The sequence below is a fragment of the Amyelois transitella genome, chromosome 28 (genome assembly GCF_032362555.1).
Source record: "Amyelois transitella isolate CPQ chromosome 28, ilAmyTran1.1, whole genome shotgun sequence".
Classification (NCBI taxonomy): Eukaryota; Metazoa; Arthropoda; class Insecta; order Lepidoptera; family Pyralidae; genus Amyelois; species Amyelois transitella.
The window spans coordinates 2,229,146-2,252,156 of NC_083531.1; the positions used below are offsets into that span (position 1 = coordinate 2,229,146).

The 23,011-nt window shown below is 39.0% G+C and overlaps 3 protein-coding genes across 4 annotated transcripts in view; 1 reads left to right on the forward strand and 2 right to left on the reverse strand.

Annotated features, from left to right (window-relative positions):
- Nucleotides 1–887: 887 nt before the first annotated feature.
- Nucleotides 888–14,423, reverse strand: LOC106134368 (ATP-dependent RNA helicase abstrakt). Its single transcript, XM_060952483.1, has 12 exons — nucleotides 14,099–14,423; nucleotides 13,679–13,861; nucleotides 12,710–12,877; nucleotides 11,098–11,287; nucleotides 9,872–10,008; nucleotides 9,198–9,295; nucleotides 7,735–7,898; nucleotides 6,495–6,700; nucleotides 4,883–4,999; nucleotides 3,516–3,706; nucleotides 2,307–2,406; nucleotides 888–1,486 (listed from the first exon to the last, which is right to left on the reverse strand). The coding sequence occupies exons 1-12, from the start codon at nucleotides 14,316–14,318 to the stop codon at nucleotides 1,398–1,400; spliced, it is 1,863 nt and encodes a 620-aa protein (XP_060808466.1). The 5' UTR covers nucleotides 14,319–14,423; the 3' UTR covers nucleotides 888–1,397.
- Nucleotides 14,424–15,571: 1,148 nt separating this feature from the next.
- LOC106134385 (uncharacterized) overlaps nucleotides 15,572–23,011 on the forward strand; it is a 72,863-nt gene continuing 65,423 nt past the window's right edge. Inside the window, exon 1 of the mRNA XM_060952487.1 lies at nucleotides 15,572–15,847. Coding sequence (XP_060808470.1) covers nucleotides 15,694–15,847 — 154 coding nt within the window. The 5' untranslated portion in view covers nucleotides 15,572–15,693. The remainder of the gene's footprint in view (nucleotides 15,848–23,011) is intronic.
- LOC106134386 (uncharacterized) overlaps nucleotides 17,567–23,011 on the reverse strand; it is a 33,145-nt gene continuing 27,700 nt past the window's right edge. The window contains exons 15-21 of one of the 2 annotated variants that reach the window (XM_060952489.1): nucleotides 22,583–22,669; nucleotides 22,102–22,199; nucleotides 21,638–21,741; nucleotides 21,000–21,179; nucleotides 20,467–20,640; nucleotides 19,893–19,960; nucleotides 18,719–18,885 (exon numbers count right to left, since the gene is read on the reverse strand). In XM_060952489.1, coding sequence (XP_060808472.1) covers nucleotides 18,853–18,885; nucleotides 19,893–19,960; nucleotides 20,467–20,640; nucleotides 21,000–21,179; nucleotides 21,638–21,741; nucleotides 22,102–22,199; nucleotides 22,583–22,669 — 744 coding nt within the window. In that variant the 3' untranslated portion in view covers nucleotides 18,719–18,852. Of the gene's footprint in view, nucleotides 18,886–19,892; nucleotides 19,961–20,466; nucleotides 20,641–20,999; nucleotides 21,180–21,637; nucleotides 21,742–22,101; nucleotides 22,200–22,582; nucleotides 22,670–23,011 lie in introns of both variants that reach the window. The other variant, XM_060952488.1, reaches the window with a different exon arrangement.

Here is a 23,011-nt window from a genome sequence, read left to right on the forward strand (position 1 = left end):
GATTACCTTAAAAAAATAAGACTATACATTTTTATACACTTAAGTTCGACATCAACTTAATGTTGGGTAGAACAGAAGAACGCAACTTTTTTGTCGAAATTTTTTTTTTACATTTAAATGACTTTATTTTAAGCTAATTTTCAAGCTTACGTTTTTAAGTATTGAAACTTTAGTCTGCAAGCTGATAGTTATAAGAACTATACGACTTTTTGTATGTGACGGATATATTTTTATATATGTACCTAAATGACTTGTGTAAATTTGAAAAATTATGTAAAGTTGATGAAATGCGGAATCCTAATGTATTGCTATTGTATGTTATTATATATATATATTATGTTTAATGATAAAATAAACGGATTAATGGCAAAAAGTTTTTAATTTTTATACGTCCTTTATTAAAATAAAGTTTATTTTAAACATTAGATGCAATATTGCCGTGTACCGTGTAGGTACGACTATTTTCGAAGTTATGTACATTAGTTTGAATACTAACCGATGCTCTTACGGTGAGGGAAAATATCGCTAGAAAATCCGATATTAGATGTATTACCATGATCTAATATGGGTTAGATTTTTGTCCTGTAAAGGTCATGAAGGTCAACCGGGAACTGCTTCGATAAAAAATCTGACTCGTCCAATCCAGTGTCGTGGTCAAAGGCGCACTACTTCTCCTGAGCGGTGAGGACGCAACCTGGACTAACGCCAAGTGATTTCATGGCATGACACAAGTTACTAGCGTAAATAATTATTAATAAAATATTTGCTAAATGTTTTTAATGCATGCATGCATATATATGGTATCTCGTCTATATCCCTTGTGGGTTAGACAGAGCCAATAGTCTTGAAAAGACTGATAGGCCACGCTCACCTATTTGGCTGTTTTTAATGTACATTAAAATCTATTAAAATAAAACTCGTCAAGGAATTAGGTTAAATAATAATTTATTTACACAATTATTATCACATCAGTCTTGTATATACAAATAACTATCTCCACGTTACAAATCTATTTAAAAAAATGGCGTTTGATTTCAATTTGCCTGATATAAGACGGGCGTTCAAATAACGCCTATTCACTATTGCATTGAAAATCCCTAAAATGTGGGTATCGAGAAACACAGACGCGAAGAGGTTATTCCAAATCATTCAGAAGAAAATGCTGCAGTGCAGTTTGTTACCGCTTCTTCTGCACTGACGCCTTGGAAGCGGCAGTGAACTTAGTTAAGTAATTCATTTAACATCAACCAATGTTGTTAAACCATACGTTTTGACAATTATTAAGCGATATGAGGTATCCTATTATAATGAATTTGAATTCTGGAAACCCAGACCACTTCCTACGGTACTCTATCAGATTCAATAAAACATAACCTAAATAAACAAAGGTTATTATTTCAATAATCCGCCGCGGTGTTAGCCAAATAGTCTCGCCTGCCGATATTCGACGCTTGTTTGTTTTGTACCGCTTCCAACTTGGGGCATTCTGAAAATATACAAAAATAATATATTAATCCATACTAATCTCAAACTCTCAAACCCTCAAAAGCTCAACCCCTCCATCTGTTTCCCATGGATGTCGTAAAAGGCGACTAAGGGATATGCTTTTAAACTTCGGATTCTTTTTTAGGCGATGGGCTAGCAACCTGTTACTATTTGGATCTCAATACTATCAATAAGCCAAATAGCTGAACGTGGCCGATCAGTCCTTTCAAGACTGTTGGCTCTGTCTACCCCGCAAGGGATATAGACGTGACCATATGTATGTATGTATGTAATCTCAAGCTAAATGTTGAATGACACGCTGGCCAATGGACTTAAGTCAAAGTGAAGAGATAGAAGTCGGAAGCCAGACCTTGGGATTGATTAACCCCAGATAGAGTAAAAGCATGTCATGTCATCATACGTCATTATGTTTGTAATACATGTATATATCCCTTGCGGGGTAGACGGAGCCCAAGTCTAGAAAAGACTGACAGGTCACGTTCAGCTGTTTGGATTAATGATAGAATACACACATAAAATCACGCCTCTTTCCCGGAGGGGTAGGCAGAGACTACCTCATTCCACTTGCCATGATAATGATAGAATTGAGATTCAAATATTCACAGGTCGCTAGCCCATCGCCTAAATCCCAAGCCTATCCCTTAGTCGCCTTTTGCGACATCCTTAGGAAATAGTTATAATATCCAAAATTCAAAACTTATTATTATAGGACATTTCAAACGTCACTTTACAAATTGTCATGTCGTAATATCTAAAACACTCGGTTAAGGGGTCAGGAGAGGTCAATAAGGTAACCTTACCGGTTATCCGGTGTCCGAGCCCGCCGCAGTAGGAGCAGCCCTGCCCGTCCGGCGCCGGCACGTCCGGCTCGCCGATCATCTCCAGTAAGAACGATGGCACCTAAAAAATACATACATACACATGGTCACGTCTATATCCCTTGCGGGGTAGACAGAGCCAACAGTCTTGAAAGGACTGAATGGCCACGTTCAGCTGTTTGGCTTTAAGATAGAATTGAGATTCAAATAGTGACAGGTTGCTAGCCCATCGCCTAGAAAATAATCTCAAGTTTGTAAGCCTATCCGTTAGTCGCCTTGTACGACATCCATGGGAAAGAGATGGAGTGGTCCTGTTCTTTTTTGTATTGGTGCCGGGAACCACACGGCACTGAAAAAATTTAAAATATGTAAATTTAAATGTCCATCTTCGAAAATGGCTTTAGGCCTCTTAATTTTCAGGGCAAGTTTCAATAACTACATATGTGGCGACATCTCTACGCCACACGTCACAAACAGCCAATCACACAACAACTGTCAATCATTGCGAAGAAATTGACGCGCTCAGCCAATAGCAGCGAAGAATCTAAATCGCGATTACAAAGATTTCAAGGATTGGAGCATAAATACAACCTCCGACTCAACATAGTGTGTCGCGCGGTTCCCCAGGTATCACGCCTAGCCTGGCGGAAGATCTTCCCTTTGGAGCCGAATCATTGCTCCCGCTACAAATAAATACCGTCACGTGTTTCCTATCGGGGTAGGCAGAGTATGGAGGAAGTGGGAGGTTTGTAGGGATCGTAGGAAGTGGAAATCCATAGTGTCTTATATGTAGCCTAGAGGTAGCCCCAGACTGAGTTTCCTAGTACATATTATCAAGATTGGAATCCACTAACTTGATCTTTTACACTATATTATTTTTTATTAAACTTTGTCGCACTTAAAGCTATCATTCTATTCATTAAAAATATCGATAGATAATCTATAAATTAGAAAATGCCCATCTTAAATTTAAGCAAATTTTGATAATAGATCATACATACATATGTACATACATATGGTCACGTCTATATCCCTTGCGGGGTAGACAGAGCCAACAGTCTTGAAAAGACTGAATGGCCACGTTCAGCTATTTGGCTTAATGATAGAACTGAGATTCAAATAGTGACAGGTTGCTAGCCCATCGCCTAAAAGAAGAATAATAGATCATATTTTTTAAGTATTGTCACGTACCTTCTGGCCAGCCTCCCTGAGTAGGTGCGCCAGATCCCTCAGCACTGAATCATCGGCCGCCCTCCCCAGCAAGGTGGTAGCTACGCCCTCGCCCCCCGCTCGGCCGGTACGCCCGATCCTGTGGACGTAGTTCTCAATATCTTCTGGCATGTCGTAATTTATCACGTGCTGTATGTTCGCGAAGTCCAACCCTGAGAATTGGATTTAATAAGTATACATCTATAGTATTTATTGATCAAATTAAGGACGTCCTGGTAAAGGGTCAGGTCAAAAGTACGCGAAACCGCCGAGCTTGCATGAAGAGTGTTATGAATGTGGATGAAGCGAAGGAAATATGCAGAGATCGTGGCAAGTGGAAAGAGGTAGTCTCTGCCTACCCCTCCGGGAGAGAAGAGCGTGATTTTATGTATGTATGTATATGTATATATAGTATATGTATGTATGAGGTGAATGTAAGTCACTAGGGTGTGTCCACAAAAAACCGGTAAGTTCAATCACAATAAGTTTATTCCACACACACAATATAGATATTATATATCCACGTAATAAATAAACTCAAATTATATAAGACGCAACATATCCAGAAAATCGCTCTTCACGGGAGGCGCGGTAGACTGAGGAAAGTTCCACAGGCGACGCTCATCACGCCATGCGGTCAAATATGCCAGCTTGCATTCTGGGAACAGTACACTATTGTGTCCCTACATATCTTCTTCCTACTGGCTTTAGTCTCAGTTGCATCCTCACCAGTCTTGAGAGGAGCCTGGAGTATGCCTTTTCCCATGGATATTGGGTGAGTCAAGTTTTTATACGAAGCGACTCTCGCCTGAACTCCGCAACCTTAGCAGGGGAATCTAACCCGTATTGGATCGATCATGGTTACACATCCAGTTGCCTGAATGTGCCAGTTTCGATCGGTTAGTATTCAAACTAATGTACGTAACTTCGATAATAGTCCTTGGTATTGGCTACTTTTTTTCTGTATCCCAACAAGAGCAAGGAGGAGTTTTGATTGAATTGACCACAATGTTATGTCCCATAATAATGAATTAAATTTTTTTATGCCGTGTGGTTCCCGGCACCATTGGAAAAAAGAATAGGACCACTCCATCACTTTCCCATAGATGTCGTAAAATGCGACTAAGGGATAGGCTAATGAACTTGGGATTCTTCTTTTAGGCGACAGGCTAGCAACCTGTCACTATTTGAATCTCAATTCCATCATTAAGCCAAAAAGCTAAACGTGGCCTATACGTCTTTTTAAGACTGTTGGCTCTGTCTACTCCGCAAGGGATATCCTTCCTCCTCCTCCTTTTTTATATTGGTGCCGGGAACCTCACGGCTGAAAAACTAACACCAACAATTACCTTTGCTGGCGACATCTGTGGCCACCAGTACGTCTTTCTCCCCCCGCCTGAACGCCTCCACAGCGCGAGACCTCTCCTCCTGGTCCTTACCGCCGTGAATGGCTACTGCTTCTACACCTGATGAACAAGAGAATAAATAAATAAATATGGGACAGATTACACAGATTGAGTTAGCCTCGAGGTAAGGTCGAGACTTGTGTTACGAGATACTATCAAAACGATACTATATTATAATGAATAATATATATATTAGATCTTTTAAACTACGCAACGGATTTTGATGCATTTTATATAAAGAGTAATTCAAGAGGAAGGATTATATGTACAAATGCTACTCGTGCAAACCCGGGTACAATTAGTCATTCAATAAAGAATCAATTTCTACATATTGGCGAACCATCCCATCCCAGTGGTGACCATAGAAGTAACTGCTTAACCTATTATAAAGTGACAGATCCTTGTATCTAGCGACTGCTGCTGATCACGAACGGCGACCCATCCCATTTGTGACCACCGAGTTAACTGCTTAACCTGCTATTTTAGATACTGGAACTGCAAACTGACATTTTTGCTTCGGATGGCGACCCATCCTAGTTGTGACATACAGGTAACTGATTAACCTATCAAAGACGAAAATTTTAAGGCATAACTTAATATGTAGGTACATAATTTGAACCATCCCAATGGTGACCATAGAGGTAACTGCTTAACCTTTTATAAAGTGATGGATCGTTGTATCTAGCGACTGCTGCTGATCACGAACGGCGACCCATCCCATTTGTGACCACCGAATTAACTGCTTAACCTGATATTTTAGTTACTGGAACTAAAAACCAGTGGTGACCCATCCCAATTATGACCACGGAGGTAACAGCTTAACCAACCTTTAAGTTATATATTATACTAAAGTAATGACATTTCGCTTCGGATGGTGACCCATCCCAGTTGTGACATACAGGTAACTGATTAACCTATCAAAGACGAAAATTTTGATGCATAGCTTAATATGTAGGTACTTAATTTGACCCATCCCAATGGTGACCATAGAGGTAACTGCTTAACCAATTATAAAGTGACAGATCCTTGTATCTAGCGACTGTTGCTGATCACGAACGGCGACCCATCCCATTTGTGACCACCGAGTTAACTGCTTAACCTGCTATTTTAGTTACTGGAACTACAAACCAGCGGTGTGGTGACCCATCCCAATTATGGTAAAAGCTTAACCAACATACATACATACATATGGTCACGTCTATATCCCTTGCGGGGTAGTCAGAGCCAATAGTCTTGAAAAGACTGAATGGCCACGTTCAGCTATTTGGCTTAATGATAGAATTGAGATTCAAATAGTGACAGGTTGCTAGTCCATCGCCTTAAAGAGGAATCCCAAGTTTATAAGCCTATCCCTTAATCGCCTTTTACGACATCCATGGGAAAGAGATGGAGTGGTCCTATTCTTTTTTGTAATGGTGCCGGGAACCACACTGCACAACCTTTAAGTAATATGCTTAACCAACTTTTAAGTAATATGTACCTATATAATAATGACATTTTGCTCCGGATGGCGACCCATCCCAGTACTGACCATAGCGGTAACTGCCTGACCCACCTTTGAGCAGCAGGTACTCGTGTATGGCGTCGACGTCCTGCTTGCGCTCGGCGAACACGAGCACGGGCGGCGGCGTCTTCTGCAGGCACTGCAGCAGGTGCACCGTGCGCGCCTCCGCCTTCACCGGCTCCAGCTCCTGGCGCACGTTCAGCGACGCGGCGCCCGCGCGGCCCACGTTCACCGTCACGGGCTTCACTAGGGCCGACCTGGACAAGGGAAATCAGGGGTCTTTGACTAAGTCAGCCTATATGTATAGCCGTGTGGTTACCGGCACTTAACAATAGCACGAGTTCATGGATGTCGTAAAAAGCGACTAAGGGATAGGTTTATAAAATTGGTATTGTTCATTTAGGCGATGGGCTTGCAACCTGTCATTATTGTTTATCCATACAGCTGAACGTGGCCTTTTGGTCTTTTCAACCACTCTATGGTTTATGGTTAACGGCGTATCTCTCCTCCCAAGAGTTGAGGATGTAACAGAGATAAATATCAGGAGGAAAAAGACTACATGAGAATCACCCTTTTGGAAGTCGCTTTAAAATAGTCTCTATCATAACCGGTTATAGACCTACATCCTACTATCCTACTACTATTATAAAGGCGAAAGTTTGTATGGATGTATGGATGTTTGTTACTCTTTCACGCAAAAACTACTGAACCGATTACCATGAAATTTGGTATGTAGGTAGCTGAAGACCCAGAATAACACATAGGCTACTTTTTATCCCAGAGTTCCCGCGAGATTGATAGGGTTTCCATGCGGACGAAGTCGCGGGCGGCCTCTAGTACATACATATAATCACGTCTATATCCCATGCAAGGTAAACAAAGCCAGGTAAACAGCTGAAAAATTGAATTGACTTAATGATGGAATTGAGATTCAAATAGTGACAGGTTGCTAGCCCATCGCCTAAAAGAAGAATCCCATGCTCATTATAGCCTATCGAAGCAACTGACACTGCACATTTTTTATTCGCTACCCGACCAGCATAGTAGCTATTTTTGCAAAAATATAGTGAATCGTATCTTCATCAAATTAAGGACATCCTGGCAAAGGGTCAGGTCAAGAGTACCCGAAACCGCCGAGCTTGCATGAAGAGAGTTATGAATGTGGCTGAAGCGAAGGGAGTATGCAGAGATCGTGGCAAGTGGAAATATTTAGTCTCTGCCTACACCTCCGGGAAAGAAGCATGATTTTATGTCTGTATGTATGTACATAGTGGAACAGTGAAAGGGTTACCTAGCAAAGTTCTGTATCTTCCTCGGCATGGTCGCGCTGAACAGCAGAGTCTGCCTTTGCCCGGCGAAGTAAGAGAATATAGTGCGGACGTCCTCTTCGAAACCCATGTCAATCATGCGATCAGCTTCGTCCATGCACAGGTAGCGGCAGACGTTCAGACGCACCTGTTGGAAATCGTAGCAGGTAAGAGAGATAAATAAATAATTAAATAAATACATACATAAAAATTATAGGCTTCTAAATATGGGATTCTTTTTTACAAGGGATAAAGACGTGACCGTATGTATGTATGTACATACATACATACATATGTTCACGTCTATATCCCTTGCGGGGTAGACAGAGCCAACAGTCTTGAAAAGACTGAATGGCCACGTTCAGCTGAACTAGTGACATTCAACTAGTGACAGGTTGCTAGCCCATCGCCTAAAAAAGAATCCCAAGTTTGTAAACCTATCCCTTAGTCACCTTTTACGACATCCATGGGAAAGAGATGGAGTGGTCCTTTTTTTTTTTTGTATCGGTGCCGGGAACCACACGGCATGTATGTATGTATATATATATAAATATATACGGGACAAATTACACAGATTGAGTAAGCCTCGAAGTTAGTCCGAGACTTGTGTTGCGAGATACTAACACAACGATACTATTTTTTATAATAAATACTTATACTTATATAGATAAACATCCAAGACCCAAGCCAATCAGAAAAAAGTATTAGCGGACTAGTTTAACAGTATTCAAGGGGGTGTGAGTTTAGCTATAGACATGAGATCCAGCATATAGCCGCCAGAGGATTGGGAGCGCTTGGTGAGCGCTGAAGTAGACCAAAGGCGAAGGCCCGGGGCACGATATAGGGCTCCCGGGCTGTGTTGGGGCGCCGGGGTGACCGAAGCGGCACGGATAAGTAAAAAGTCATAAGGACATTGGGGTACCTTTCATAATCGGTCGGGTATCGGTAAAAGTTATAGTTCCCGTGAGATTTGCGAAAAAGAATAGAAAAGATTTATTTTCAAAATTAGATACAAGGTATCACTTATTGACGTCACAAACACAAAAACCTGTATTCTTTAGAAGGTGGAGCTCAATTCGTCTCTTTTTGTAAATGGCGTTAAATTTGTCGCCTTATTTAAACTACGCTAAATTCACACAAGCGAAGCTGCAGGTTAAAACTAGTATAAGATATTTTTGTATACAAAGTTATTAGATTCGGCAGAAAAGGAACTTTGCAGGCTAGCAGGTTCAATATGTCACGCTTGCTGCGGTTTAAAACTAATATAAGATATTTTTGTACACAAAGTTATTAGATTCGGCAGAAAAAGAAACTTGTAGGACAGCTTCAATATGTCGTGTGTCAGCTTTATGTCCTCGCAATAAAGCTTAATATGGCGGCGTGTTTCAGTCATACACCGACCACACATCAGAAGTGGGAAGGACATAGTGAAGAAGCAGATTCTCACCATTTTCTTGTCCAACATGTCCATCAGACGTCCAGGCGTGGCCACCATTACGTGAACGCCTCTTTGGACCACCTCCATACATTCCGATACCGCCACTCCTGAAAATAAATAAATATATATATAGACCAATCACACAGATTGAATAATCCATGGTAAGTTCGAGAATGTTTATGTAGACAACCTTCTTTATGTACGCCATAGCAACGGTTACCATGGTTACTCTTCTCTTTTCTCCTTTTGTTTTCTGTAGTGAATAACTAAATTTGCGACTATACTTCCTATAGTTTATTTATTTATTGAAACTTTATTGTACAAATACAAATGTATAGCACAATAATGTGGATGGATAAACAGAAAGTACTTTCGGCCTACCCAAATACCTGTGTTTATACATGTTACGTATATAACTTACCTCGTGCTGTGTGGTTCCCGGCATTAATATAAATAGGCCCATTCCATATCTTTCCCATGGATGTTGTATAAGGCAACTAAGGGATAGACTTATTATATTGGGATTCTTCTTTTAGGCGATGGGCTAGCAATCTGTCACTATTTGAATCTCAATTATATCATTAAGTCTATCTAACAGCTGAACGTGGCCTACCAGTCTTTCAAGACTCGGCTCTGTCTACCCCGCAAGGTATATAGACGTGATTATATGTATGTTACCTTACCTCCAATAGCCAGACAGCTCCTAATCTCTGGACAGCCAGTCATCTTAAGGTGTTTTATGAAATGCTGGATAATATCGTGTGTCTGTTTGGCGAGCTCTCGCGATGGACAGATGATGAGGCCGTACGGTCCTTCGTTCCTGCGCGCAAGCAATAAATTATTGAGTTTGTGATCTGCTCCAAGCACAACATGAGAAGTCGATGTGAACACCTGGGTCTTCCGTAGCCAGTAAACCTGGATAGAAGTTTGCTTTTTTATGCCCTTTAGTTTTTTCAGCAGATTTCCTAGGTCCTGTGGGATTTTTGAGAAGTTCACCGCTAGTGCCTTATGGGAGATGGCTATAGGAGTGTAATTCTTAATGCATGTTGCCGTGTGGCACCAATAGAAAAAAAAAGGACCACTCCATCTCTTTCCCATGGATGTCGTAAAAGGCGACTAAGGGGTAGGCTTATAAACTTGGGATGCTTCTTTTAGGCGATGGGCTAACAACCTTTCACTATTTGAATCTCAATTCTATCTTAAAGCCGAACAGCTGAGCGTGGCCTATCAGTACTTAACAAGGCTCTGTCTACCCCGCAAGGGATATAGACGTGATTATATGTATGTATGTTCTTAATGCATTTCGCGTCTGACCCTGTGATCTCTCACCGTAAGTCTTGGTTAGCTAACAAACTAATGATCGTCTTGTCATATCACAGTTGCTTCTCACATAGGTAATATCTATGATAATGACCCAGGATTAGTGTCTTCCCTTGACACACTGGAGCCAAATAAAACTCGAGTTTCTTAAATTTTAGTGTATTAAGAAATGATAGTTACGAATTGGTTTTAGTTATAGCGCGTAACGCCGGTGAAGCCGCCAAAAGTAAAATTAAATTTATTACAACTATAAAATGACAGTGACAGTTAGTACCATCGCGACAATACATTTTATTTTTATTATTTTAGCAAAGGCAACGCATTATTATTTTTGGGCATCATTGGGCCTAAACAATTGGATTGGTCGGGTAATTTTAAGGAACGATTCCAATCACAATAGTTACACATTGAGTTACGTGAATATGCAGGGTTCCTCATAATGCATGCAATCACCGTAATAGAACCAGTTACCTTCCAAACTACTTACATATCTCAGAAAAGAGCCATTGGTTTATGACCGCAGTGTGATTCCATCCTTAGTTTGACAACTAAGATGGCTTAACTACTCGTCCATTGAATATAAACTGACCTGATGAAAGGCATCTTGATCTCCTGCTCCAAGCAGAACATGAGGAGCGGCAGCGTGAACACCAGTGTCTTCCCGGAGCCGGTGAACGCGATGCCGATCATGTCCCGCCCGCTCAGAACGGCCGGTATACCCTGAACTTGGATTGGAGTGGGCTTTTTAATGCCCTTAGCTTCTAGTCCCCGGATTATGCCTGGAATTTGGTGTTACAAACATATAGTCACGTCGATATCCTAAATAGACAGAGTCCACAGTCTTGAAAAGACTGAAAGGCCACGTTCAGCTGTATGGCTTTATGATGGATTTGAGATTCAAATAATGACAGGTTTCTAGTCATCAACAAGAGGAATCCCAAGTTTATAAGCCAAACAGCCGAACGTGGCCTATCAGTCCTTTCAACACTGTTGGCTCTGAATAACTCACAAGGGATATAGATGGGATTATATGTATGTTTGTAATTTCAAAGGGTTGTATAACCTCTCTCGCGAATATCACAAAAATCCCTCTATTTCCGTTCCCGCAGAATTTTCAAGATATCCTTCCTAAAAATTATAGTTAGGTACTATCGGCATGCAAAACTTCAGCACGATCGGTCCAGTAATTTGGGCTACACGTTGATAGATCAGTCAGTCGCCTTTGTGAAATCCAAATCATGGTATCATGACCAAAAGGCAGACCCCGGGAGTTCAAGCGCACTCCAGAGCGGTCAGGATGTAACCGGGATTAACTCCAGGAGAAAAAGAACCAACAGTTTTGAACTACAAGGTCAGTTCAGTTGGAAGGTTTAATATGTATTTGTAAGTATTTATATGTACATACATACATACATAAAATCACGCCTCTTTCCCGGAGGGGTAGGCAGAGACTACCTCTTTCCACTTGCCACGATCTCTGCATACTTCCTTCGCTACATCCACATTCATAACTCTCTTCATGGAAGCTCGGCGGTTTCGGGTACAATATATTATTATTTATATATTTATATGTATTATATCTAAATATATATTCTGTGTGCATTGTATTATGTTTAAACATTTATTTATCTTGCTCTGGGCCAACGCCAATCTCCTGTTTGGTTTCCTTCCAGCCAAATGTTGACTGGAAGAGATTGCATTAGCGATAAGTCCGCCTTTGTACCGTCTCTGTCTGTTCTGTGCTGTTTTGTATGTTTTACTCTTATGTTGCAATAAAGAGTTTTATTTATATGTATAACTAGATGTTGCCCGCGACTTCGTCCGCGTAAATTTCGAATATTCTGCGTAAACTTATTTGCAGGCAAACTCACGCCTTGAGTTCATTCAAATAACGATAACTTTTATTTAGTGAACAGATTTTGATGAAACAAACTTTAAATGTTTTTCTGAATTAAAACAAAGCAATTGGTGAAAATGTGAAAGTTTTAAGTATATCAGTTTAGTACTTTCGGAGATAAGCGTGATCATACATACAGACAGACAGACAAAAAATTCAACAAATAAAATTTTGCTTTCTATTATTCATTCTAAGTGTCCCTCTATCCATTTCTATCAAAAATACTGTACAGACAAAACATTTTTACTGTTGTATTATAATATGTAGTATAGATGATGGAATTAACATAAAATTTATTGCCAACCTTTTGGAAACTTCATGTGTTGAAATGTGTTGAGGGGTGGGGGCACGTCTTCCCCCTCCACCAGCACCCGCAGCTGCCGGCGGACCAGCTCGTGACGGGACTCCGGCAATGCGAGGATGCACTGCGGGGGACGCCAGGAGGTTTTTATTGGCTCTTCGTACTGGATGCCTGTAAATATTATTTTATTTTTATGTTTTATTAGCTGTGCCCGCGACTATGTCCGCGTGGAATAGTTATTTTGGGCATCATTGCAGCCCTCAAGGATGAATAGTTTTTTTTTCACATTTTCCATTATTTCTTTGCTCCTTATAGTTGCAGCGTGATGTTATATAGCCTAAAGCTTGCCTTGATAACTGGTCTATTTAACGCAAAAAGAATTTTTTGATTCGAACCAGTAGTTCCCGAGAAGAGCGCGTTAAAAAAACAAACAAACTCTTCAGCTTTATAATATTAGTATAGATATGGAAAAGTTAAATATGGCCTGTTTAAATAACTTCTTCTTGCACCTGGTTTTAGTCTCAGTTGCATCCTCATCACTCTGGAGAGGAGCCCGGGGCATGCCTTTGTCCATGAATTGGGTGAGTCAGGTTTTTACATGAAGCAACTCCCATCTGACCTCCGCAAACTTTGCAGATATATATTGATCATAGTTACAAATCCTTTCTGTTTTCTTTCATGCATACATACATTTCTAGTCATATCTAAATCCCTTGCGGTGTAGACAAAGCCAATAGTCTTGAAAAGACTGAAATGACAGGTTGCTAGCCCAATCGTCTACAAAAGGAATCCCAAGTTCATAAGCCTAAGTTCTTCGGCCTTAATTGCCTATTACAACATCAATGGGAAAGATGGAGTTGTTCTATTCTTAAGTGCCAAGATTGGCATGGAAACATTTTCTTAGTTAAAAATTATCTGAAACCAACAGCTAAGGATGTGATTAGGAATATGATGATAAGAAAGGATTGTGACCTTTAGCCAACTCAGCGACACCCATCAACGCCTTGCTCTGTGCCACACTCTCCAATATATGCTGTTCTTCCCGGGCTTGTCTCTCCGCTGCGGAGAGCGCCCTCGCTTCAGCTAGTCGCTTCAGGGAGCTGTGTTGTTCCAGTAGAGATACGTTGTTGAGGCGGCCCCATTCCTCTTGGGATGCTGGGAAATTGAGAAGATAAGGTTAATAAGTATAAAGAATTGTGTTGAAAATTTTGTTTTACATGGTTGATGAATATCATACGTACATAATCACGTAGAAATCACTTTTTCGCTAGGCAGAGACTTACATATATCCACTTGCCATGATCCTCCGGCGAAGAGGCTCCAGCCTTTTATGTATGTGATGAGATTTAGATAATTGTGATGCCAAGAATACATATGACTAATTAAACTTACTCTCATCATCCGGATCATTTTCACTAGAGCTCTTCGTTTCAGCCGAGGCCTCAGCAGTAAGCTGTCCAAGTCTACCTAGCTTCATGAGCTTCTGTTTTTTTCGCTCCCTAATGGGAATATAGGGTTCATAGTTGTCGACATCTTCTTCGGATTCCGAAGACTTCTCTTCGCGTCTGTAGCGTTTTATTGGGGGATCTGACTTCGCTTGAGACTCCGACATTATTGTAAATTCTAATAAATTTATTTGTATTTCTAAAACAGTAAGTTCGTTTTGTACGTTTTTGGGATACAGCTTGCAGAATGCAATGCAATCAAATAAGGTAAATAGTAAGCCGCTCAAATAAAAACCAGCCTTGCGAAAATAAAATAAGGCTTAATGTCGCTTGAACAGACCGACAGCGTGTTGTTGACATCTGAGGTTGACATTGACATTAAGTTTATTTTTGTTCTACTTTGCGTTTTATTAACAAAATTAAAAGAACCCAATGTATAGCGATGTAGGTACATTAGTGTTCATAAATCATTTAAAAGGTACTTACACAAATCTAAAAGCTGTAAATGTAGAAATACCAGTAATATTTTAGTAATAAAATTTTGAATAATTTATTATAACAAATTGTAAGTTACGTTAATACATCTGAATAAATCTAATAAATGAAAAGCTAAATCTACAAATAAGCCTAAATATACATAAAACTTAAACTTATTAACAAAAAATGCAAGTCCCAGCAAATCGGAGTCTTGAGGTAAAGTGCTCAGAAGGCTGACAGCATTGCCACGATAAAAACTTAATTCTAAGATAATTAGTACAATAACCATTTTTATTCATATTTAGGTGTTAGGCTAATAAAACAGTCCCTTCTTGAAAATTATGGCGATACAATGGTTATATTTTGAGCGAGATAAAGGTCTTTAAGCCCTCTAGTCGATGACGTCGTATAATTTATTACAGTTACAGTATAATTTATTTACAGTTATTCCCAATAACTGCATATTTACGCCGTTTGAGGTCTTCTGCAGCTTCTACAGCTAAGCCGGCCTTGGACCCGGTGGTTTGGAGGTGGGACTGTGCCAAGGTGTCCACACAAGTGGCATCCCCGATAAGGGGACGTCCCAATTTCCAAGGAACGAGGGTCATTCCATCAGGTCTCTTGCCATAATCACGAGCCAAACCGTTGGGTTTAGAATTGCAGGAATGTTGATAGTGGCGAGAATGAATAATGTTGTTTAGAGCAGCGTGTCGACTTAACCGGTCGGCGCTTCTGCGGCAAGAAAGGCCATGCTGGCCCAGCACGTCGACGATATCGCCGCAAAGACAACGATGCAGGACTGTGCATAATTTTCAGTCAACAATAAAGACGTGTTTCGTTTTGTTTATTTTTGGGCAAATTTTTATTCGATACGTTTGTCACTTCCTGTCATTCCATCAGCAAAAAAAAAGAAACGTCAAACTAACTGTCACATGAAAGAATTTGTCAAAATATCCAAGTGACACGTAACTTCACAATAAATTAATTAATTTTCATTTTTGTGACCTCCAAATGTGTAAATTATTGAAAATTCGTATTTCCAACGGTAAATAGCTTAATGAAAATATGTCCGATAAGGGTTTCGGTGACCCAGTGGGTCGGAGTGTCTTGAAAAACCCGCTTCTTTCGACAGCAGTTACTGGGCTTTCTATTGAAGATTTGACACACAACGCTGTCTTGCTGCCCGTCGTACCAAGCCAGGACTTGATCACCGGCCGAGGTGAGTATTATGCTTTATTTTTAAACTATATCTACGCACATAACTCTATTAGGCTGACCTTGGAGTGTTTAAACATGCCAAAAACATAACACGAAAAGACCGTGCGAGCGTTGTTCGTTTTTACGTGAATTTCGTAAATATATAACGTCTGTGCACTATTTTCCTGTGTTCCGAAGTTAATTTTACAGTTCCGGTACTTATTGCGAACATAAATACTTAATAGTTATACAGTGAAGTGTAAAAAATGTCATCATTCCTATACAAGTCTTATAGGAATGCACCATTTGAAAGTGGTTTCGTGCCTGACTTCCCGTTTTGTTCTAGTGTTAAGAATAGAAAAGTCCAGAAGGGCAGTTATTCTGTCTTTCGTGTGAGTAAATATTTAAAACTTTCATAATCCCTAGTTTCTACTAACTTTCGGGGTCTGTTTCAAGTATTTGTCATATTATGGAATAGCTTTAGTGCATGCTATCCCTGTACCAAACAAATTTTACTCCGGCAATTGGAATTCAGTTGAATGAGTCTTTAAAAAATTATAAACTCCTTCCCCAACATACCATGCTTTAGCCCACCTGCACCAGATACTTTTTACTTTGTCATGTCATAGATAGTAATAATATTTGACAGCTGTCAATTCAATATATTTGCACAGATAGCTAGGGTCAACTCCTTGACAAAAATAGTATAGTTATTATTTTTACTATTTTTGTAAACTATTATTGCTAGAAGATGTAGTATTCAGCCACTCTCCCCTGATTTTGGTGTTGATAGGACAGCCATCTTAACAATTCCTATCCAAAATACTGCCATCTCCCATAATAGAATGAGGATGTTAGTTCAGTTTTCTATAACTTACTTATTTTGTACATTAAACATCATATCAAGTTACTCTGCATGTAACTTTATGACGAGATAATAAAGGCAAGTTTGCAGTGAATTTGGGTAGGTTGATGTGCTGTTGACTTTACCTCTGCCTCACTCTGTGTAATCCCAGGTGTGAGGTGGGGGATTTAATGTCCGTCTATTGTACACAAAATACTATTATCAATTTGGTGTAGACCTTGTCCATTTGTTTATTTAGTTTTTGACAGCTGCCACAGCAGTTTCGTTTAACAGAAATGTAGTTAATAGAAACAGAAATTCGGATTTTGTGAAAATCAATTTTAAATGTCTTTAAAAAATACTCAGATTGTATATCGCATTAACCTACCAATATTGTTACTTATTTAATGTCACAAATATTAGTTCTTTTAATATTAGAAAAAAAATAATTTATGTCTAGTAATCAGTTATGTAGAACGGAAAGTAACTCATTGGTAGTAATTGACAAAATTATTACGATTTTATTACTGTCAATAATTAAATATGTACCTATGTATATTCAAAATCTCTGAATGACTCAATGTAAAATGTAAAGTTTTACCTTTAAATACATATACATATATATATATACAAGAAATGTTCATGCTAAAATTCATAATAATTTCAGAATTAAAGGCAAAAGATATAAATACCTTAAATTTAAATACATATGTTAGACAAAAAATATATAATTTTCAAATTGAGAAAATGTTTAAAGGATGTTAAATCAGTTGTTACAAATCAATTAATTGCTTCGGTAAATTAATCAAATAACACTAAATGAGCTATCAAAATTTAAATAAATATTTGGACAAGGAAGTTCTTGAGTTGACGAATGAATAAAAAATTAAACTCGCATAATAAATACATTTATTATCACCATCATCACAAAATTATGGCTTTTTTGACGTATTAATAATAATTAACTTACAAATAGATACTACCCGTATTAGTACAATATTATGGAATGTATATGAAAATAAATTCAAAATCACGTTCATATCCCTTGCGGGGTAGACAGAGCCAACAGTCTGAAAAAGACTGATAGGCCATGTTTAGCTGTTTGGCTTAATGATAGAATTGAGATTTAAATAGTGACAGGTTGCTAGACCATCGCCTATAATAAGAATCCCAAGTTTATAAGCCCATCCTGTAGTCGCCTTTTACGACATCTATGGGAAAGAGATGGAGTGATCCTATTTCTTTTAGAATTTTATCTGATCAAATGGGGATGGCACCTAGAAAATGTAATACTCTTCATTTTCACATAATATGTTGCACCCTCTCCCTCTCTTTTATTTTTGTCTTTTTCCAACATTTCTCTTTGACTGTGCTTCAGTGTCCTCTCACAAGTTGCCCTTCTTATAAAATAATTTAAGCTAAAGGTTACTTAAATAATCGCGACTTTATCCCTTATGGGGTAGTGCCAACAGTCTCGCAAAGACTGAAAGGCCATGTTCAGCAATACATACATACATACATACAATCACGCCTCTTTCCCGGAGGGGTAGGCAGAGACTACCTCTTTCCACTTGCCACGATCTCATGTTCAGCAATGATGTACTTAATTGAAAAAAAAAGATTTAAAACAAAAAAATTAAATTAATCACAAATTATTCCTTGTTGACTAAATTATTAACACTATTATTTATCATAAAAAGTACTTTATATTTAATTATATGTCATTTGTCATTAAATTTTAAGGAAAATAAACAGTTTATAGAACTTATTTTCTAAATCATTCAATCTTTTGTTTCAGTCAGATTTTTTAGATAATGACTGTTTACATGAACTTAGTCTTACTTTTCGTTATCCTGTTTCTAAACCTGTTTCTTGTTAAGTTACATACATATACACCTGCACAAAGAAGGCTAACAAATAGGGTTTGCAAGCTATTGATCATTTTTGGGCAGTTTGGCGTAAATCAGCCACCGATAATCGAGATTTTACGACCGTGCGTGCCAACCCTTAGTGGCCTTCGTTGACCCGGTGTGCACTCAGCTTAATAGACAAAACTTAACTAACGTTCCTAGACGAGGTGCTGTAGGTAGGCAGCTCGCGGGACTCCCTCCGCCGCTTGACGCACCAGTAAATTAAAAATATGACTAAACCTATAAGGGCTATCACTAACAATACTCCGAGGACTATAGCCGCGATCGCTGCCTGAGTGTAGTAGCCTGAAAAAGTTCAAATTATTAAAACCCATGCTAACTAGCGTTGCCGGACTATCGATAATGAAATTATCGATAGTTGAACCCGGAAATCACCTACATTAGGAATAGGCCTATCAATAGTATCGATAGATCAGTTTGGTACAGTATCATCAAAAATACTGAGGCCTTGCCCTGGATAGTATTGCTTTCATTATCGATATTGAGCTCCAATACTATATATAGTATTCTTGGAATGGTAATAAGCTGGGTTGGTACGGACACAGGTCATGTTATGAGTACCAAAAGAGCCTTGAATGTCGAAGTGGAAGGTTTGAGAAATAGGGGAAGACCGAAAAAGAGATGGATGGATACCGTAAAGAATAGAAAGAGTATGAGTAGAAAGGGAGTGACTAGTGAGATGGCAGTGACAGAAGTAATTGGAAAAAACTCACACACTGTGCCGGGAAAAGGCAACGACAAAGAAGACTATCTATGTATAGTATCGATTTTGGGTGTCAATAGTATTGGCGGCATTATTATTGTTAGTCCTATCGATACTATTGCTATTAATCCACCATCGATAGACGTATCTATCGGCAACACTACTGCTAACATTAGAAATTATTTATTTTTGTTAGTATATACCATCTTAATATAAGCTCGCCAACGACGTACAGGCAGATAAGATTTTAATGAATCTTGCCAATGAAAATGAGAAGGGTTATAAATGGAAGAGGCTTTCACACGAATAGACCACACACCATTGAAGTTCCACTCCCATAATAAACTGGCCAAGTTATATTAATGTGTATCACAGTATTCTATATAGATGCATGAATCATCGGATGAAACTATTATGGTTCATCGAAGGATGCATGGTTTTATAGGTCTACTAAGTAGATCAACAGTGTACCGTATAAGCATGACTGCTTGCAAATTACTTAATAGAAAAAAAGCAAAAGGAAAACCCATTGCCTCTCCAAAACTCCATTTGTATTCTTTGCATGCGTTATAACATGCAAATTACCTACAGTTTGACCATTATGTAGCTTTCCGATATGGTTTTTGGGCATCTCTGAAGTTGGTTTAATCTCTGGTCCTGTAATATAGGTTAGGTACTTTTTATTTACAAAACTACCTTATTTTCACAATACTGGAATAAGTAATTATACCAAGTAACCGCGAGCATAGTTGACCTATAGACCTTACTCGAAATTGATGCTTCTAAATGCAAAAAAAATATCTGTAGTCGATATGTCTTAAATTTATTAAGATGATTTATGCTCAAAATGATCTGGTCTAGAGACCAACAAAAATCGCCTGGAAATTAATGTATTCGTTACTTGATGTAGTTGTGAGACCGAATAGTCTATTTTGTTAAGACTATAATATATCCAATATTATAAAATCTCAGAAGATACGTCCAAGGTATAGCAAAACGTTAAAAAACAGATGAACTCCATAAAAAAACCTTAGGTGGTCTACTCGAAATACCCTTTCAAATGAGTCTCAAATTTAATTACTCTTAATTGAATGGTCTTCTTAAAGACCTTTACGGTCTATCCGAAAGACCATTCAAAATCGGCCGCATATTCCAATACTCACCAGATATGTCAACTACGTAACTGTTGGCGTTCCCGAAAGCGTCCACAGCGGTCACCATGACCCTTGGGGCGCAGCACGTGGCTCTGTAAGTCGCTATGACCTCCTCCCGAGACCCTGATATGAAGTTGCTGTCGTAGACCAAGCCGACAGGTGAAGACGAGAGTCGGAGTAGACCTAGTGAGTGAACAGGAAGCAAGATATATTATTTGTGATGATCTTAGCAGGTGGAAAAAGATAATCCTTACTGACTGTCATGGTCATCAGGCGTTAGATAGAATGCATGTGTTGTTGAAAGCTGAAATCAAAGCGACAGAATTGGGTTGGTTCTGACAACTGTAAAAGAATAGGAGAGGAAACTATTGTTCTGACAAGTACTTTTCGGTATCTTTTGCTTTTTATCGCTTCTTCCATAGAATACGTAGCCGTTTCGCAGAATAGACTCCTACTTTTCTATCGACGTATCTTTTAACGATGAAAAGTTCTGTCGCCCGAGTTCTCGAAGATGATTTAGAATCATTCAGTCTCGTTCTTACCTCCTACTGCATCTCTAGCGATGATGGTCGCAGACCAGACATGTTGTGCGCAGTCGTTCCCCTGCCGGCCGATGCAAGTCCCCTGGAAGTTGTGTCGGACTTCTGGAGCCCAGATGTCGGTTGTGGTCTCCCCTGGGTTCACCACGTAAACGTAGGCAGAGATCGAAACTTGTTCTACACCTGAAGAAAATTGTGATTCGTATTATCATCTTCCACTGCACCAAATACCTGACCATTTAAATCCACACATAAGTCGACCTTTGAAGATTTAACTTCCTCAGTGAGGCATAATGTACTCTATGCCTTATAAGCAGTCCATTTATTTAAGTCTCGACAAGTTTCTTAAGTTATTTACTTACTTTGAAATATTAACATAAGAATTCCACTTACATAGAATTAATGGGGCGTTAACTCAGTGATTTTACATTAACAAAGGTTATTTGTTAGACAAGGATGTCTTGCGTCACCTTATCTGTTCAACCTAAATATATATATATATTTATTTGACAGACTAAAAAGATAAAAGATGAATAAGTAAGGTACTCCTCCCAAGTCTTCTTTATGCTGATCATCAGGTTATTTATATTAATTACTTATTTCTAGTACAATGTGTATGTATGTCATACTTCATGCCTTACCATAAGCAGTGAAAGTTATGAGGTCACGAGCCCCTGGCTGGGCTGAGGTGGTGATCCCGACGCTAACAATGACATTAACTGTTTGTCCAGAAGGTACCGTTTGGCTGGAAAGAAAATTAAAAAAAAATCAAGTCACGCACAATGGAAATAACCGTTTTAAATTAGGGCTTTAGAATTTTTGATACTCATACTATAATGAAATAACTTTTCAAACCGGTATCAGTAAGTCCAAAAGATCTAAGAGAAATAGAGACTAGAAATGACGCGATTTTGAATTAATTGTTTTCTCTCTTGCAAGGTAGACAGAGCCGAAGTCTCGGAAAGACTTTAGCCATGTTCAGCTGTTTGGTTTTATGATTAATTGATTGATATAATTGAGATTCAAATAGAAATAGTCTTAAAGCCAATCTGCTCGGGAAGTGTACATAGTCTTGATTTTGGTGAAGGTAACTTTAAGTACTTGCCTTGTGGGACTAATGCCTCTCAAAAACCTCAATTCCCCAACGGCGCCAAAACGAAAATTGACAGCCTGCTCTCTGTAGTTGGAAACTTCGAAGTGTATCTAAAAAAAATGTATTTTATACAAAAGTTATAATATAATGTGTCTTTAGACAATTTAAAGAAAGAAAGTGCTGTAAGGCGTATTCACCGTTCCTTTCCGCCAAAGGTACAGTCAACAGCATATCAACCTACCCACATTCACTAGATCTATGTATGGAAAACAGCATTAAATATTTAATCTACATATATGAAAGTGGAAAAGACTCACTCACTGATCTCGAAATCTCAAAAACTGCCAAGCCTATAGTGGTGAAATTTGACAGGAAAGTAGATTGTAAATTGGAGACATCGGGTAAGAAAGGATTTTTTGGAAACTCCCGAGGGAACGGAACAATACGGGATTTTTCGTTTTATGACAACCGGGCAATGTTTAGTTGATAATACCTGTAAGTTGTCACCGGGAGCGCCGTACAGTCTTGAGCTCAAACCGATCTGAACAGCTGTCAAGAGCGATCCTCTTTGGTTGATGACCTGGAACGTATATCTTGAAACAGACTCACCCACTTCAAACATTTAAAGTCATAACTCATCCATCGATGCGTTTTCATAAAACTTTCAATGCCTCCGATTCGATGGCAAAAGGTCGGGTCAAGAGTCCCAAAACCGATGAGCTTGCATGAAAAGAGTTAAGAATAAGGATGAAGCGAAAGAAATATGCAGGAATCGTGGCAAGTGGAAAGATGTTGTCTCTGGACAAGAAAGCCTCTTCGGTAGACCGTAAGTGTGATTTCATCTATTTACTCAGTTGACGAATTGCACAAATTTGCCATTATCTCTACATTTCTTTTTACAATCCTGAATAAACACCTTTAA